We start from the raw sequence: 12,648 nt of genomic DNA, 5'->3' as shown, positions 1-12,648 counted from the left end.
CGGTGGTATGTCATGCATGTTAGACTGTTTCTTTAGATTACTACGCCGACGTGACGTCAATCTACTATGACGTTGATGGTCATCCACAAGGGATTCTCATCCTTTCTTCTCCTTTGCTCGTCAATGGCCCAACAGATACTGAATCTGCCGCTGTCCTCAAGCCATGACTTTCATTCTTCCTTTGGTTTCATTTGAGAATGCGAGTTCAGTGAAGCATACGTCAGATCGATACAAAGGTGCACAGTGATGTAGAGATGAAGCGTTTTTTTTTCAAATTCAAGGAGGGAGGACAACAACATCCCTTGAGACGGAGAAGGCCTAAGTCTAACAGCAACGGATCCCCCTTACATATATATGTGAACGGCATACCCAGAGCAGTGAATCTGTCTTCAACCCCATATCATACTTCACATTATCCCACACTTGTTGACTACCACCTAAACATGGATCAAGCCGATATGTATGATGTTGACTTAGGTACGCTCTTCGAGGGCACAGAGGCAGATCCCAGAAGGCTTTCGAGTGAAGACTCTTCAACATTGCCGCTGCATTCCCAACGATCCGCGGCCTATACCTATCCACACCCACAAAATGGGGCCTTCGTCCGTGTAAGTACGAATCCCACTCTTGACTCATACTGACGACCAAGCATTTGTGAATGTGCAGCTAAGAAGTACAGCGATGGTCTTGTTTATAAGGTAAATTATGCATCTCCAATATTATTTAATTGTCCTGATTATATCTTGAACGATATAAAATATAAAATGAGTTTGCACCCTTAACGCAATACAAAATATCTACAACAAAAGACACTTCGTAGCTATATAGATGACTAAGAAGCACCTTGGTATCTCTCATCAGCAGTATTATTACTATTCAATCTTGATCTTTGTCCTCCTCCAACTTCACTTCCACTCTGACTTTGTCCTTGACTTTGACTTTGTTGATTTGGTGATAACCAATCAAACCTATTTTGATTTTGATTTTGATTTTGTCCAAATCCTCCAGGACCTGGTCCTGATCCTGATCCTAATCCAGGAGAAGGTGAAGGTGAATTCCACATTTGACCTTGACCTTGAACTTGACCTGGACCTGGACTTGGACTTTGCATCATCCAAGGAGGTATCATAGGTGAACCCATTCCCATGCCTATACCCATACCCATCATAGGTGATCCATAAAATGATTGATTATTAGGGTAAAATTGTGGCATAGATGGAGGTGGAGTTGAGAAATTATTTGATCGAGTACTTCCTGCTGGAGAAGATGCTCTATTCATATCCATATTATTTGGCAAGACACCGGGAGTAGCTGATCCAGAACGATCTTGTTGATGATCACCTGCTTGTGATCCCGCATTTGACATCATTAAAGCTTGTTGGTATGCCATTTGAGCAGCCATCATAGCTTGTTGCTGCGCGTATGGGTTGAATCCACCTTGGAATCCTTGGTTCTGATATGACTGATCACAAGTTGGATGATCGTCAGTTTTTGATCCTCGCGAAGGCGCGTATGCCAGTTACAGAATGAACTCACGGGATATCCCATCGGTGGCATGCCCATCATACCCATTCCCATACCACCCATGCCCATACCCACAGGCGATTGCATTCCGTACGGGAATTGCTGCTGTTGACCATACATATCCCCGCCAAATTGACGCATATGATCCATTTGTTGTTTTTGCAGCTTTTCGATCTCGCGCTGTCGGTCCTCCTAATCAAGTACTGACATATTAGTACTGGTTTACTTCCCTGAATGTCCTGAAAAGTGTGGGCGCCAGCAGCGAATTGAATTTCTGCTACTCACAGCCAACCTCTTCTCCCTCTCGCGATCTGTCAAAGTAGCTCCAATGCCACCCGCATTCTTTCTCTCCTTTTCGTGCGCAGCTACTGCGCCCAACAGTCCCATTTGCGGAGGCGGTGGTTTGGAAGGTACGTTGATAAGTGAGCTTCCCGTTTCTCTAGCTACTTCTTCTTGTTTCTTAGCACTTCTATCCTCTTTATCTTGCATTCCAGCTTGCAGCAGACCATGAGGTGCGAAAGCTTTGGTCAATTGGACAGACGGCTCCTCTAACTCCACGAATTTACCAGACTTGTTTTCTTGAGGCATGCCGTGGTCAGCTGAGAAATTTGCATTCCACATCGTTTGTCGTGTAGCCGGTGGAGGAGGCTGTGAGGTGCTGACATTCCGTATGTTCGATGGAGGCGGTGCGGGTATGCTAGAATACACTGATGAATTACCGGCACCTATGGGAGACCGAGATCTTGGCCGAGGATGATCGAGAGATTGTTGAATTTGAGAATGGTAATAGCTATCTCGATCATGACTATAACCACCATTCGTGACGGATTCCCGTAATTCGGGCGCTTGAGGTACAGGTGGTAAGGCTCTTGAGGTTGATCTTTGAACAGGTGGATCAGACCCTTTGCTTCTTGTTGATTGAACTGGAGGTGATGTAGGTGGTATGGGTAATCCGTGAGGATGTCTTCTCTCAGCAGGCGATTCCTCTTCATCTTCATCTGATTCACTCTCGCTTGATTCCGACTTAGCTGCGACCCTCCTTCGTCCACCGCCGGGAAGAGTTCTGGCATTTTGCTGATCGACAACGGCTTGTTCAGCTTTAGCTCGTCGATCAGCAGAAGCTTTGGAAGGTGCGAACGACGATCGGAATTCTTCTCTGGGTGGAATCGACGCAGCGGCAACGGTAGGAGCTTTGCTTTTGACCGGCGAAGGGGCTTCCGCGTAATCCATAAATGCGGATACCTCTTCTCCCAAGTCCGCTTGGGTCGATGATGTAGGGAATTTACCATGTCCACCTTCTTTTGGAGCAGGAACAGATTGCTCGTTGGGCACTGGACTATCGTCTAATACAGCTTCGAGCACTCTTGAACCACTATTTCTCCTTGGAGGTACAGCTCGAGCACCTGAAGGCTTTCGACCCACTTCGGATCGAGGTTGTTTCGTCATTGAGTCGAGATCTGTATTGATTGTCGGTCTGACTCTCTCAGGCGAGGGTGATTTACCGTGTCTGGCGTCTTTCGGAACGGGCAATGGAGCGGAAGGTTGATCTTCTACCATATTCATCAGGTATAATGCAGCTGGTTCTTCATGTATACCACCATTCGTGTCCACTTTGTCGCCGACTGGCACTTTTCGAGGTGTGGGTGACAACACATGCGTTTCAGTGATCGGTTGAGCAAGGGCAGGAGGTGGTGAAACTGGTTTTGGCGAACCACGATTATCTCTCGTTGTTTCCTCAGATGTACCCTGAGAATGCGGTAGACTCGGTGTGGTATCCTTCATGCTCAGTGGTACAACGCCAACGAAAGGATGGTGATTCGAGGCTGATTGCGTGGCACTTTGCGGTGTAGGCGTCACTCCTGTATCTTGAGACCACATAGTTTGAGCAGTTTCGGTTGTGGCTGTATAAGGTGTCGGACTGATCTGACCATCACTAACAGCTGCACGGCTTTCAGGCTCTTCAGTCAACTGACCGAAACCTTCTGTCGATGTATCTGCGATGGGTGCTAAGTCACCCCCAACGGATGAGGCAGTCTGTCTAGTCGACCCTTGAGAGCCTTGCTTTGAACTTCCACCGCTTGCTTTTCTATCGCCCGTAGCTGATGCGCCGCTGTTAGGTGCTCCCATACCGATAGCAGTGAATTGACTCTTCACTGTTCGCATACTGTTCTCTCGGGTTGCAATATCGGTCCTTTCGGTGATGGGCGTTAGAGATCGAGGTAAATTGGTATCCGATCCTGGATTAGAACCATGTTCGCCAAACGATAAGGGAGGCAGTCTATAGTCTCCTGCTGGACGAGGTGTATGTTCTTCCTCCTCAGCCGCATCTTCTCCCTTTTCATCGATTGGTCCATTTGCTAAGAGCAATTGCCCGTCCATACGTCGCTGGGCAAGCGATGCGAAATTCGCCCGGACGTTGGGAAGTTGTGGGATGCGGAAATCGGACATCATGGCTTCGTCGATCGTGAGGAACAAACGCTAGGGCGCAAGAAGAGTCAGTCATGTCGTCGATGGTAGTAGTGACTAGCACTAACTGTCTTATCTTCATCCTTTGGATAGGCGAAAAACAGCCCGGATGGGTTTCTCGGGTCCCAATTATACTTTTCTGGTCTACCGTATAACTTGAATACATCGTGGAAGCCTAGTCGGGGTTGGAAAAGTAGTTAGTAAGGGTCACAACATTCCTAAAGACAAAATACTGACCGGTCACCCATTTCATCATATTAGCCAAAGGGGAAGTATTACCCGGTTGAGTGTGATGGGATTTTTCGCCAGCTGGACTGTCGAGAGACTCAGGCATCAACAGAGCCCAACCTGAATCTCTCAACCTTCCTTCAACCGTGACCATATCTCCCGACACCCGTCCTACAACCTTGAAAAGGTTAGATTGGGTCATGACTTCAAGACGTTCGGGGAAGACGGCGTAGCTAATTTAACAAATTATGTCAGCAGATATCTCTTTATCGAATCGAAGCTGGAGTCAAGAACTCACGCCTGTGTTACATTGGTTATGGTCAAAACTGGCGTAACCGACGTCTTATTCTTTGCTGTCCGTGGTTCGTTGTAAAAGGTAGCCATTGCTACTCCCGTATTTGGTTCTTGAACAGGTTGATCCTTTTCTTTATCTCCCATACCGAAGAAACTCCTTCTACGGCCTTTTTTCTCCTCATCTTTGGCAGTTTCGTCTGATCTGGGTAAGCTAAGAACCGCGTATAGTCTCTTCCATTCTGTTCCACCCATCACTCTGACTCTAACCCATCCTTCCATTCTGCCTCTGACCAGATCATTCGGAGGCTCTCTACCGCCTCCTTGTATCAGATGACCAGTATAGATTTCCTCTAATCTCGATCTTTCCCATGCCGCTAATCGTAAACCTATCGCCCATTTCGCCAAGTCCTTTTCTGAGGGACATGAGAACAATAATCTATTAGATCCAGCAGTATTCAGAGAAAACACGAAATGGTGTGGGTGCGAATTTGGTCGATGAGGTGGTGGAGGTAAAGGAGCAAGGAGTTCAAGGGATGAATCGGTGATGTTGAAGTATGTAGGAGGAACTTTCTCTCCTTTTGAAGCTGCTAATCGGGTTTCTTTCATTGACCACATGGCTGGAAAGACGTTATAATCAGCTACACATGCTCGGTTAAAAAACACAGCACTTCAGCTTACAAAGGGATATTCCAGACAGCTGCAACCACACTGCGTCCCAATCATTATCTACAGTTCCTGGTTGCCCTTGTCTGAACACAGTACGTTGAATTAGCACAAAGATTGACTTAGTATCCTCAAACAAGCCGCATTAGAGCCACTTACTTGGGCTGACCACCCGCACTAGTCCTAGCTAATATCATCTCTAGCTCTGGTGGACTGGTGACATATGTCTTTTGCGGTTGATGAGATATAAGATCCACTATTCTCTCAAACCTCTTGAGAACTCCTCCTAATGGTTTGCCAGTATCACTACCACCAGGCGAGTCTCGAGGGGAAATGGTCTTTCCTGGTGGAGCGGGTGGGGCCGGAGAGGAAACATGCTGGTCTAATGGCATAGAAGATGATTTAGGTATCCTCTGATTCGGGCTTGACGAATCAAGTGGTTGAGATCCTTGTCTTTGCTGTTGTTGTTGAGGATTAAACGATTGAGATTGTGGTCTAGCAAATCCCATAGATTGTGATTTGGGTACATTACCACTTTGTGGAGGGAGGAAATCTTGATTTTGTTGACCGGGTTGAGAGACTGCTCGTTGCTGTTGTTGTTGTTGCAGATGAGGTGGAGGAGAAAGAGGTTGTTGAGATTGTCCAGGTGGAGGCGTTGAGCCGTTGACACCTTGTTGAGGTCGATCAAAAGGTCTCATATTGGTATTATAAGGCGGTTGATTAAGCTGTTGGTGGAAATTGTCTTCTACGGGTATCATGGAATGACCATTAGGTCCAGGTCTAGGGAAAGAGCCGCTTCCGCGAGTTTGCGGCGTTGGACGATCAACTGTGAAAGATTGTCTAGGTCGGTACTGTGAAAGTGACACGGAAATTCAATTGTAGACGTAGGAAGTCCAAGATAGAAGTCAGCTTTGCCAATCTCAATACCAATAACAACCATCCAGCCGTCCAAGCTTCTACTTCACTTGGTTGTCTACAAATCAATCAACTTATCTTTCCCTTACACTTTACGACCATAGCTCAACCAAATTACAAGTTTCTAAATCAAAATAAGACTTACCTCTTCTCTTTCTTTCTCTTTTTCCTTCTCTTTCTCTTTCTCTTTTTCTTTATCTTTCTTTCCACCCAAACCAAAAAATCCACTTCTTCTTTTTTCTTTTACAGTACTTGATGCAGTACCTGTAGAACCTCTTGTAATTGTACGTTCAACTTCACTTGGTAATCCAAAAGATTGACCTCTACCAAAACTTCCATGACCTTCTTGATGTTGTTGATTTGAAAATTGAAATTGATTTACATCAGTACTTGCAGGTGAAAGTTTAGGTGGTTCTAAAGGAGAAACAACATGTGAATTTGATTTTCTTTTAAACATTTTTTTAAACTATTGATAAATATCCCTAAATTGATTTGATTGATTCTTTGAATTTCAATGTATTTGATATCCAAGCGTCTTATAGTCGTTGTATAATTATGAAAGGAGGCTATATATTCGATATTGTATAGTTAAATTTGATGTTGAATGTAATTCTGTTTTCAAAGGAATTAAAGGCCCCTATATCGGATAACCTATACTTTTCCCATGTAAAAACAACTTGACCTGGAAGGAGTGTTTTGATGAGATACTATGTTTCGATCTCGTCCACCTTTTGTGTTTGTTAGTCTTAAATTGTAATCATGAGAATGTATACAATATCATATACCAAGCTTGTCATATGCATTCTAATCAACCATTAACCATTTCATCATCATCGCCACCATACGTTTAACGGAATTCAGGCACGAGAATCCAGACATCGCATTGACTTTCCGCTTTGACCGAAGAGATTTAAAAAGGCGGTGCTCAATTGTTTTAACGTAAAAAAATCAATTGTGGCGCCCTTCTCCGCTTTTAATGGTTTGAGCATAAAATACTCAGCCAAAGATCCAACTCAAGAGATCGACGCCAGATCATTAATCTTTGCTTGTAATTATCTCGACTCTTGCCTCAGATCGCGATGGAAAGAAGGAAAGATGGAGTAATGCAGATAACCCAGAAAGCATCAAAATTTGTTCATTGTCCATTACGATGTGCGTTATGTATGATACTGACTAACGTTAAAAAAGAAACAGCTACTAAAGAAGACACAGAGGTATGACTATGAAACAGCGTATGAAAGATTGAATATGCGTAAGTATTTGAGTACCGAAACAGCCAACAAGACCATCTAGTGTCCCTTCCTCATCTTTATCCTGAAAAACTAAAACATTCCGCAATTGTTTAAAGGAGGAAAGCACCGGCACTAGCGAAGACAGCTAATAAGCTGAATACACCAGCGAAAAGGTTGTTTCCAGCAGCAAGGGGGAGAGCACCGGATTTAGAACTGGAAGCTGAGGCGGAAGCAGAAGCAGCGGTGTTGGATCCTGTCTTTGAGCCAGTGGCAGCAGCGGCACTACCACCTGATCCGGAAGCAGCTTTAGCTGATCCGGAAGCAGCAGCTGAAGAAGCGGATCCAGAAGCACTTGCTGAAGAGGATGAGGATGAGGAGTTGGAAGAGCCGGTGGCGACAGCAGCAAGTCCGTTACCGATAGTGGAGTAAGTCACACAGTTGGAAGTAGCTGGGGTGGAGTAAGCGGTTTGAGGAGTAACGGTTTGACCTTGAGTCCACATGCCTACTGAACCAGAACCATCGGTATAAGTACCGGTGTATCGTTGTTGGAAGGTAGAGGTGGATCCGTTAGACAGAGGGTAAAGACCAGGTGGGTAGGCGGAATCACCATCACATTCGGTGAAGGAGTTATCGGTGTAGTCACCGGGCATGACCCAGTTACAACCCATTTCATCGAGGGTGTGTTGACACATCAAAGCGGCGGAGTAAGTAGAGTTCTCAGCGATACAAATTCTAAGACAGAATTGTTGATATGACATGTAGTTCATCCATTCTTCGTAATGGACATCTGTACCGGTAGCGTTGGTAGTGACGTTACCACCGACAGGGTTACCAAGACCGGTGGCACCGTGAGGATCAAGTTCACCTCCTTCATCACCGGATGCGATGTTGAGTTTGGTCAAGTCACCAAGACCTTGAATTTGCCAATAAAGGGGGGTTTTAACGAAGTGAACGGAAGTGAAGGTACCGTCTGGGATTTGTCGAGCGTTGTTTCTGGCTTGAACACACCAGGCTACTTCCTCTGCTTCAGTCTCACCGATGACCGAGTTGGCTTCAGGGGGAGCGAAAAGACAGCTATGATATGACAAAGATATCGTCAATTGATGTATGACGTGAAACCGAGGTTGGGAGAGAACTCACAAATCATCGATGGCGTTCAAAGAAACGAGACGAGCCATGGATGTTTGGTTCACAGCGGTACCCAAAGTAGCTTGAGCAGGGTTGGTTGGACCCATTGTACCAGTGGCGGTGACTTGAGCTTGGGCCTGGGAGTGGGGTACCGTTAGTGCTGTGTTGGGGATATCTAGGACGATGGACAACTCACGACACCGGCCAAGAGAGCGGCAGCACCAACAGCGATAGAAGCGATCATTTTGATTGGAATATCTAATATAGAAAAGATCGGTAAGCTGATCGTTACGATGGCAAAGATATAGAGGTAGAATCTTACTCACGAGCTGTATATGTGTGCATTGCGAAAAAAGCGGCAAATCGATAATAGAGGAAGGATATAAATCAAAATTGGCTTTGTCAGCTGCAGGTCTAAATTTATTGCTGGTAGACATAGCTGGGGGGATGAGATTGAATTGCCCCTTGTATCAATGGTAACGATGAACAAAGGAAAGTTTATGATAGGGGAAGATCGATCTCGGGGAAGTTTTATGCTTTTGGTAGTGAAGCAAACTTACAGAGTTCAGTCGTGGAATTTGAGTGGTCGTAAAATAAAGAGTTGAAATCAAATCAACAGATGATATATAATCGAAAGAGAGAAAGAGTGTTGAATATACGATGCGATGCGGTGTAAAGAAATAAAGAGAATAAGATGATCAGATGAGTTTTTGTTGTAAAGGTGAATGAAAGGATAAAGTAAAAAAGATCTTGTTTTATGTTATAATACCACGGTGTATGGTGGAAAAAGTAAAAAAAGGTGGTTTTGGTTTTGACGCGTGACTTTTCAACTAAACAAACAGCATCAACTACTCAACCCTCATACAAGCTTAGTTATTATGATGATATTTTCTTATTATTATACACGTAGTATAAAACGGGGCTGTGCCCAGACTAAACAATATCCAAAAATAAACCTCTGGTTGTTTACCTTTTATTTTAAAATAGATTCAATCAATCACCTTAATTGTTACCCTGAAAATCAATACAACAAAAGGAACAAAATCAAATGCACTGCGGGGATCATTTCAACAAATTCAAGGATACGAAGTCAAGGGTAAAGCGTATATCAGGATTATAAAAATCATTTCTGTATGTAGTTATATGACGCTGCGCATGATGTAAAATAATCAAAACCCTTTGACGGACCCAGCGTTCCGGAGTTGAAGGTTCCCATTTCCCATTTCCCATTGTTTTGATTTGAATTTTGTTACTCATACAGTCAAAGACAATTGACCAAAACGTAAACACTGGGGTGATAATACATATTCCTGATCTACAACCTGATGTGCAAATGTTTGAAGCCGTTCAAGGGTCTATTTCAGTCGATCATCTTTAAGGTGTTTCTAAACAGTTCAGATAATAAAAATAGCCAAAAAAAGTCAAAAAGCCAATCGAAACGCGTCAGATCCAGAAAAGGATGCTATAAAAGATGAAACAAACGTGTAAAATAACCGAGACAAGGCTAGAACAAATAATTTGAAACTCACTAAATATGATAGTCCATCTTAACACATAACATCATAACCCTAGTTCCTCTTATAAGCTCGGAATGTTCAAAACTGACTTGACACTGGTTTAGACGAACTGTGCATAAAAAGGTATTTTATTCATATATACAGTAAATATGGATTCAAGGTATATTGTCTTAAGCTATTATCGACGATGATATGAAAACACTAAAATTATTCCATATTTTCATCAAATTGATAAAGCCGCAAATCTATTTTGCGTAGCCGAGATAGAATCAGGTCTATATTTTTTATTTGAACCTTTTCTACAGGTATAAAATTGATCGGGATCGTAAGGGGATCGTAAATTTGGATCATTGTCAACATTTTCCCAAAGATACCAAATTGTTCCAGCTCTATATTCATCTGACTTCTCAATGTCTCTTGGCCAGACAGAATCATCAGATCCATCTATAGGAGAATATCCGAATTTATTAGGTTCATCTTTTTTATCGAATGATATAGAAAGAAGTCTTCTATTAGGTTTAGTATCATTACAATATTTATCCAACTTAATAGCTGATTCAAAAATATCAAATGTACCATTATCTTTCTTTGTAAAGGTAATTACATCTCCCAAAGGATCAACTGTTTTTTTTCCCATTCTCCATTATTTTCTATAAAAATTTCAAGACCTCTTTCAACTCCTGCTTGTCTTTCTGTCACAGCATAATAGAGAAAATCATCGCAAATAACATATTTCATTGATTCATCTTGCGATTTTGTACGAAATATATACGAAGTTATATCGACATTGACACTAAGGTTAAGGTTATCATTGTCATATGAAGGTCTAAAGTAATTATGGGCCCGATCTGTTGTGACGATTTGAAATGTCTGAAAAGAACATTTCCTCAGCTTGGGATATATCATTCCATGTTGAATCTGGATCAACGAGCTGTTCGTTAGTAGGAATGGTTAATCGTCGACGAGCGTAACCCATATTTGTATTATGTTTAGCTTGGTTCGAGTGATTGCAATTGAAGAAAGATGGAAAGGGGAAAAGAAATAATTGATTCAACAGTCCATTTACATGATAGAAACTGGAGGGCAAATGGATCATATATCCTATCAACTCGATTCAAATTGAGACTCAAATTGTCCAAGAAGGCTAACAACCTTTCGTTCAAATACGATCAATGGATCTTTAAGCCTATAATGCGTCATTTCCTGTTTGTTATATTCTTCTCCTTTCGTAAATTCTGCTTGTCGTCAAAATTCAGATACAATCAATGGATCTTCGAGCTTTATAATACGTCATTTTGATAATCTTCTGATGGCGTCAAGCAACGGGCCTAGAGTCAGCATTAAGAATGAAAATGAGTACAGGAGTGAGTACAGGAGGACGACAATTATACGACAATCTGCTCCTCCCACGAAGTCCAGATCATCGGTGAGTGATGACATCAAGGTTGTTGTGTAGAAAACTTTCGTCATTTTGACAAGATGCAGCCTCCTAGTATAGTCTTTTGCGTTGTTCTCATCTGAAGAACGGCCTGGGTGGGCCAACACTTGATGCTGAGTCAGAGTGATACCAACTGTCGTGGTTAGACCTTTGCCAGTGATTAACGAGGTTGTCATGAGACGCAACGTGAATTCTCCCAGAGATGAAGATCCCTCATTCAAAGTGCAAACTTGCAATCTCTCTTAACAATAATCATAGTACACTCCATGCATCCAAAACCCTAACAACCTATAGGACTAAGTATGATGACCCGCTCATGCCTTCAAAGCGAATTCTGCAAAGATCAATAAGTATCAGCATTCAGTTTGTTCAACAACTTTGACTTTGACAGGAAAGTAAAGCCATCCAAAAGGATGAAGTGACTCACTTCTAGCTGGGAAGTGGATGTTCTTCTTGTGTTGTTTCTCGGTGATAGCGTGAGATTCCTTGTGGGTAAGTCTTCTTCGGATAGCTCGGGTCTTCTTGTATCTAAGATCAAGGGGAAGGTCTAATTACAATAGAACAGAATCAGCAAAATATCCTCAATGTTTAACTCTTATCTCCACTCACACTTAGATTTGTTGTAGAATTCCCTAAGGTTATCTCTTTGTTTGTGGTTGATGACGGTAAGAACTCGAGCGATGGATTTTCGGACGGTGTTGCTATTCACAAATGAAGAATCAGCATATGTTCCCTGTGATCCTTGATCTCCATTCCTTCTGACAGAATCGTCCCTCTTGATCCTTCTTCCATTTCACGTATCCTTTTCCACATTTATCTGGAATCGACATAATCCAACGCTGTATATCCATATCTTTCTTCTGCTGAAAATTCGACCCAATCCTTTCCGTCGGATGAACTATATTCCAATAATCTAATCTGATCATCCCAACGGCCATGCCTATGCCTGCATCCTAACTATCCTGACTAATTCTGAAATTCTGAAAACCCGAATGATACCCACATTTTAGTCAACTTGGAAGCGGAACCACCAGCGATCTTTTGTACTCTGAGAGAAGCAAGTTCAGTCTTGAGTTCGTTAAGTTGAGTCAAGAGATCTTGTTTGCTCCTATTCAAAAACTATCCATTAGCATTCTCATCTCCTCCTTTGAACTTCTATATTCTATTAACATACTTGGATTGGAGCTCGAAGGCCCTGATCTTAGAAGAAGAGGAAGCCATTTTTAAAGACTGCAAATCGAAA

The 12,648-nt window shown here is 42.9% G+C and overlaps 4 protein-coding genes across 4 annotated transcripts; all 4 read right to left on the bottom strand.

Annotated features, from left to right (window-relative positions):
* Positions 1-832: 832 nt before the first annotated feature.
* Positions 833-6,547, bottom strand: I206_106467 (uncharacterized protein; the record flags this gene model as incomplete). Its single annotated transcript, XM_019158966.1, has 9 exons — positions 833-1,462; positions 1,537-1,716; positions 1,810-4,002; positions 4,059-4,165; positions 4,228-4,451; positions 4,517-5,129; positions 5,191-5,261; positions 5,335-6,026; positions 6,236-6,547. 9 exons carry the CDS (start codon positions 6,545-6,547, stop codon positions 833-835), a joined length of 5,022 nt encoding a protein of 1,673 aa, XP_019008104.1.
* Positions 6,548-7,432: 885 nt separating this feature from the next.
* On the bottom strand, positions 7,433-8,694 carry I206_106466 (uncharacterized protein; the record flags this gene model as incomplete). The annotated part of the gene is made up of 4 exons (XM_070203323.1): positions 7,433-7,542; positions 7,609-8,396; positions 8,463-8,587; positions 8,647-8,694. 4 exons carry the CDS (start codon positions 8,692-8,694, stop codon positions 7,433-7,435), a joined length of 1,071 nt encoding a protein of 356 aa, XP_070059424.1.
* A 1,496-nt stretch (positions 8,695-10,190) lies between these two features.
* I206_106465 (uncharacterized protein) lies at positions 10,191-10,604 on the bottom strand (the record flags this gene model as incomplete). Its single annotated transcript, XM_019158964.1, has 1 exon — positions 10,191-10,604. One exon carries the CDS (start codon positions 10,602-10,604, stop codon positions 10,191-10,193), a length of 414 nt encoding a protein of 137 aa, XP_019008102.1.
* Positions 10,605-11,719: 1,115 nt separating this feature from the next.
* Positions 11,720-12,626, bottom strand: I206_106464 (60S ribosomal protein uL29; the record flags this gene model as incomplete). Its single annotated transcript, XM_019158963.1, has 5 exons — positions 11,720-11,739; positions 11,833-11,952; positions 12,015-12,106; positions 12,409-12,513; positions 12,580-12,626. The coding sequence occupies 5 exons, from the start codon at positions 12,624-12,626 to the stop codon at positions 11,720-11,722; spliced, it is 384 nt and encodes a 127-aa protein (XP_019008101.1).
* Positions 12,627-12,648: the final 22 nt, after the last annotated feature.

The sequence above is a fragment of the Kwoniella pini genome, chromosome 9, assembly GCF_000512605.2.
Source record: "Kwoniella pini CBS 10737 chromosome 9, complete sequence".
Taxonomy (NCBI): domain Eukaryota; kingdom Fungi; phylum Basidiomycota; class Tremellomycetes; order Tremellales; family Cryptococcaceae; genus Kwoniella; species Kwoniella pini.
This window is presented reverse-complemented; position numbering and strand designations above follow the sequence as displayed.